At 39.2% G+C, this 5634-nt stretch overlaps 1 protein-coding gene across 1 annotated transcript in view; it reads left to right on the top strand.

Annotated features, from left to right (window-relative positions):
• The window catches only part of SCAPER (S-phase cyclin A-associated protein in the ER), a 140976-nt gene that overhangs the window by 105537 nt on the left and 29805 nt on the right, over window positions 1-5634 (top strand). Inside the window, 2 exon segments of the mRNA XM_009869196.1 lie at window positions 181-410; window positions 3116-3271. Coding sequence (XP_009867498.1) covers window positions 181-410; window positions 3116-3271 — 386 coding nt within the window.

Here is a 5634-nt window from a genome sequence, read left to right as displayed (position 1 = left end):
GGAGGGGAGTAGACCTTTTCTTGTACCTGAAATGCTGTAACATCCATCAAAACTGTTAGAATATGTTACTTTATTATTATTTTTGGTATAGTCATGTGCAGGTTCCTAAGTGTTTCTTTGCAAACTTTGATTATTTTTACTGAATTCTAGTTGTTTTTTTCTTTTTTTCTCTTTACTTAGGTTAGTGTTCCAGATGACCATAATGCTACTTCAGGCAGAAGTGCAAATAAGCAGGTATTTGAAGGTTTAACAACAGGACTTCTGAGGATAACTGCTGTGATTTTCAGATGTCTAATCTCCAGCTTCCCAGAGGGAAACAACCACTCTGCTGCACTGAAGATATTACAGGAAGTGAAAAGTAAATCCTCACAAGTCGAAGCCTTCAGCAGCAGAGTCCAAGACCTGATCAGGTTTAAAAAAAATAATGTTTTCTCTAGACCTTCTTTACCCAAGAATAAGAAAACTGCAGTGATTTAAGAAAGGAACAATAACTCTTAATTTAGTAACTGAGTAGTTTGTGGGTATAGTCAAGATGACTATTGAAATGCTGTCTTCTCAAACAAAAATATTCTTTAAAACGCTGCAGACACAAATACAGAAACCAAGTGTCTTAATTTTTGGACTTGTTGTTTTTTTTGTCCTTTCCATCAGTTTCATCTCCTAATTACCTAGGAGTCAGCCTCCGTATTTTCATTATTTTCTCTCAATTCTTTATGGCAACTGCGTATACCTATTGCCTGTGTGGTCCTGCAGATGATACATACATTTCTATAAGGTTGCCATAACATGCATACTTCCTCTTATAAAGACTACCCGGTCATTTCTGTAATCTGCTTTCAACCTTTACGGTGTACTGCATTTTAATAGCAATTTTCTTTTCTGTAAGTTTAAATCAAAGTAACTCAGTGAGTCGTAACCATCTAGTAGAAGAGAATACGTCGTTTTGCTCATGTTTGTGTGAAACATTCTAATTTGTGGTAAAAACACTTGAACCTGAATATATATTTTTATATATATATAGTTATATAAAACTAATATACATCCAAGAATATATTAGACTTGTTAAAAGTGTATAGTTTCAGTAGTAAATTATATAAATGATTGTCAATACATCTTCAGCCCTCTGAAGAAATGAAATTCTGCTGAAAATGTGCAACATGGAACATCTTCAGACTTTTTAAAGCCTGTTATGGTGCTCCTGCATACAAAAGAGACAGCTGGTGGAGGAAAGCAAAACAAATAGTTGTGATAGATACCAGTGACCTCTAAAACTTCATTGTTCTCCTTCTCCCCAAACAGGTTTTGAAAGAGTGCGAAATTTCAGGATGTGGTATCCTCCCCGTTTATGAATGGGAGGGTGGGAGGTCTGCTTATTGATATTTGTGCAGAGCAGACATCTGACACTGACTGGGCCAAGTGCAGGCATACCCTTAAGATAAGAAGATACATGAGAGTCCAAATAGGTCCCTCACCTGAGGCACTTTAGGGGATCTGGTTATAAATGGAGAATGAAAGGCACGATGACAAGGTAATAGCGCAATTAGGAAAAAAAAAAAGAGAGAAGGCATTTTAAACTGGTCAAAACCAGACAAATTCTGTTATTAAGGAGAATCTTTCACCTCCAGGTCGTTGTATCGAATGTCCTTGGGGAGTTGATTAAATGAGAGTTTTAGAAGAAGTGGGAAGAAAGAGGAAAGTTGAAATATTGTATTTGTTGCTCTTTAGGCCTACTAGACCTGATACATAAGCAACAGTTGCTACATGCTGTCTGGGTGTCAAGAGGGTAGCCAAATTATTTGAACTATGCTACCACAGGTAAAAAGATCAGGAGATAGAGGCAATAGATTAGAGAGCTTTGACGTTTCATTTGTCTGTATGCTCCATTCTTGAGGAAGAGGATGCTTCATGTGTGTTCTCTCTGGATGCCATGAAAGAATCGTCCCCATACACTGGAAAGTTCCATCCATCCATTTCTTCCCTGCCAAAAGAGCAGCTGCTTTGTATCCAGGTGTGGGTGTAAAGGAGAAGGGACAATGAACATATTTTTCAAGTGTCAGTCAGACTGTAGAGATGTTCCGAGGGCAAAAGGAAGAGAATATTGGTGAGAACGGTTGTTCCTTTTTTTTGTGAGTAGTCATCTGTCAGTCTTAGCTGCACTTTATTCAGTCCTTTCTCTCCCCTCCTATTTGACAGAGAGATTTCTAGCACTCAGCATTTCTCTGTGGCTCTGATGTATCTAACACCCAGCTCTGTTCCTGGGATTATTCTGCTAATACAGGAGAGCTTGCTTACAACCTCTATGCTCAGGTGGATTTCTTAGATCAAAATCTGCAAGAAGCCTAATGCTGGTAACCTTTCACGTTGCTAAACACAGCAGACGAACTTTCCTGAGCAACCAGTGTTGCAATTAATAACCTTTGTGCATCCTGAAGTGCTTTTAACTGCTGCACTTGTAAAAATCTTTCATACTGCAGTTACACTTCTTGCTTTATGGCCGGTGAATTTTTATTCTTGATTACTTCCATTGCTTCCACAAGTTTTGTGTCCTTCTATACTAATGGTAGAAGGTTGTTACCTGTGTGTTCTATCAGTCTCTCAACTATTGCATATACTTTAAAAAGGAAAAAAAAAAACCACAACTGGGCAGTAGTTGTTATGATATATGTATTGCAATAAAACATTATCTGGGTAACATCATTGTCTTCTTGAATTAGTGTGTTCTCCAAAGTTTATCTCTTCATGCTAAAAAGAAATTGTGCTGTTGCAGAACTATAAAGATTATTATAAATCATTTAACTATGGCAAAATTCCATTGTCGTCCTAGGAGTATGGTCAAATAAACATTTGCAGTCATCTTTCTTGTACAGTATAATATAAATTATCCTGCAACAGACAGATCTCCTAACAAAAAAACTGCTGATAGTTACAGAGAGCCAGATCTGAAGTTACTATAATTTGAATTGGTTTATTGAGTCTTTTCAGAAAGAGTATTTAAGTAACCACGGCCTGCGTTTTGCATGGTTTGATAGTGGAGACAAAGAAGTTCGTTCGTTTGTAAAGTTAGCAAATCTGGAATGGGACTAGGTTTTTAATACAATTTTTCTTCTTTTTCTAGTTACGTGGTGACCATAGGATTGATAGACAAGCTGTGTTGCTGTTTCCTCTCGGTTCAAGGCCCTGTTGATGAGAATCCCAAAATAGCAGCTTTTCTGCAGAATGCCACCGCAGTGTTGCATGGAATATGTCAGCTGTGTTTTGCTGTCAACGGAAGGTAGGTGCACTTGGTCTCTCATCTCTTAACATGTTCACCGGGCAGCAGCTGTTGTTAACTCGGTGCCAGCGCCGCGTTCATGGAAGCGAGCATCCTGATGGGGCTGTTGAGCCGACCTGCTCCTCGTCACACAGTAGTAACCAGCAAAAAGCAGCGCAGGAAATTCCCTCTGCACACCCTTTCACCACAGAGCTGTAATTAGTTACCTGCACTGAGTCATTTATCAGAACTGCAAACTTTATCTCCTTTAGTCATCATCACAGAGAGGATTTTATCACTGCTAATTTTAAGTGGTCAGTCCTGAGGACTTCAAGAGGTATTTTATTACCAGCTAAAATCAACTCTTAATTGATTTGTCTCTAGAGCAGCCTAATTTTGCTCCTGTTCTTTAAGATACCACTGTCAGTAAGGGAATTATATTGTCTATAATATTACTAGATTACTAGTATTACTAGATTTGTCAGGGAGTTTTTTAATGCAAAGTGTTTGTTATCGTAACCTGACCAGGTTGCGGGGACCAAACGTGAGGTACGTGTCTGCCAGCAAATCTGGACTTCTATACTCCACAGAGTAGTACAGCCTGAAACCGTGAGAGTCAAAATGTCAGAGCTTCAGGGGGCACGTACTAGGACCTACCACTGTAAGTCTGTTACACATTCCAGGAAAACGACAAGGGTGACAGAACTTTACAATGAATTCCTGAAAAGTAAAATGATGCAAGGGTTGAAAAACTGGAGTTAATAAAACAAAAAACAAGAACCAGAGTTGTAGGTAAGAGCTGCTACTGGTAAGCGAGTGGCTCAGGAATATGGAAAAAGAACTGCAAGAAATATGAGCCCAAAGAGACCTTACTGAAATTTCCCTTTCTGAAAGCTGCCAACTTGGCATTTTACATTTCAGAACAGCGCTGCCAGAAGTCAAATGTATACTAAAAAAAATATATCACCCTACTTTTAGTGGAATAATAGTTCTAGCTACAAGAGTAAGTAATCTAATATTTACAATTTATGAAGCAGGCTCATGCTTCACTCAGATAATAGAGATATTTGCAACCCAAAATAAAAAAGCACTGTGCAAGTGCTTCCTTTAAGAACATCTCTCCTCTGTAACAGAATAATAATTTTGTAGGGCTGAGCATTTTTCTTCACAGTTACACCAAGAAGTATCTGATCTTACTACCTGCGTATAACAGCAGCACTTTGGATTTTATCCAAAGGTGCTTATTGTTCTCGATTTCCAAGTTGAATTGTTCATTTGAGCATGAAAAGAAATGAGAGGAATGAACTTGGGGATTTCAAAACTGTTGTGTTTTTCACTTTTAGATCAAAAGCTTTGGTGTAACTGATTAGAAGGGCAGTTTAAATTAAATGTCTTTCATCACCTGAGCCAGCTCTCATTTAAGAAGTGAATGCAGAGAGTAATTCTGTCGTGTTACAGAAGTCCTTAATGTTCAAGGTGAATTAGATGGAAAATGGTATTGCCAAACACGGGTTAAGGTGGCAGAAACAGAGCTCAAATTTATTGAATTCTTAAAAATGTCACAATGTAGTAATACGTGTTGTGTGATACATGATCTGCAGCACAAAAGGCGGCCTCTTTCTGTGAGAAATACAGATGCCTCTTTCATTTGTGGTGAAGAGGAGGGGGAGGAAGCAATCCACCTTACTCAGTCAGAATCTGGCATCTCTCATTCTCCAGCTCAGTTGATAGATCCTTGCGCACCAAACAAACGTGCTGTATTACGCTCCTCAGTACATCAGAGAAACTAACCACTCTGACCATAAAACTTTGGAAGTTGTTACTGAGAGGAGGAAAGTCTGAAGTGCTACCAGTCCTCTTGACACTGTAGCATGAAAATAAGTTTTGCCAAAATAGTATCGGGCTTTCATTGCTGTTGCAAGACCAATTTTGAATATGTATATATACAATGTTTCCAACTGGGGACTTGGTCATGCTCCTTGGTGGTGATCATGGAGGCGCAAAATTAATTTGTCATATAAAAAGTTGCCATTCCGTATTAAATCCTTTAGAGTCGTTTTATACGGTGCTCTTTATGCCGCGTGTGGATCTTTGCTTGCTGCACCCCTGAGTGGCACAGCGTGAGAGCAGAGGCCGGTGGGTAACACGCCAGGACCACCTCGGGGTTCTCACACGGTCCACGGCACCTGCAACAATGACGTCCTTTATGAGCCGGGAATGGCCAAGCACTGCCTGATCCTCCTCCTTTGCTTTCAGACATCACCAGGAACTTTACTTCAACTGTAATCCCTGATATCCCCAGAGGGCAGGAAGCTAAACACTCTTAATTCAAGTTTTAAAGAATTAAGGGATCCTGTGCTGTGGGTAAAAAATATGTTAGGCTA

Source organism: Apaloderma vittatum, unplaced genomic scaffold, assembly GCF_000703405.1.
Source record: "Apaloderma vittatum isolate BGI_N311 unplaced genomic scaffold, ASM70340v1 scaffold285, whole genome shotgun sequence".
Classification (NCBI taxonomy): domain Eukaryota; kingdom Metazoa; phylum Chordata; class Aves; order Trogoniformes; family Trogonidae; genus Apaloderma; species Apaloderma vittatum.
Note: the sequence above shows the minus strand (reverse complement) of the source record. Positions and strands in the feature narration are given on the sequence as shown.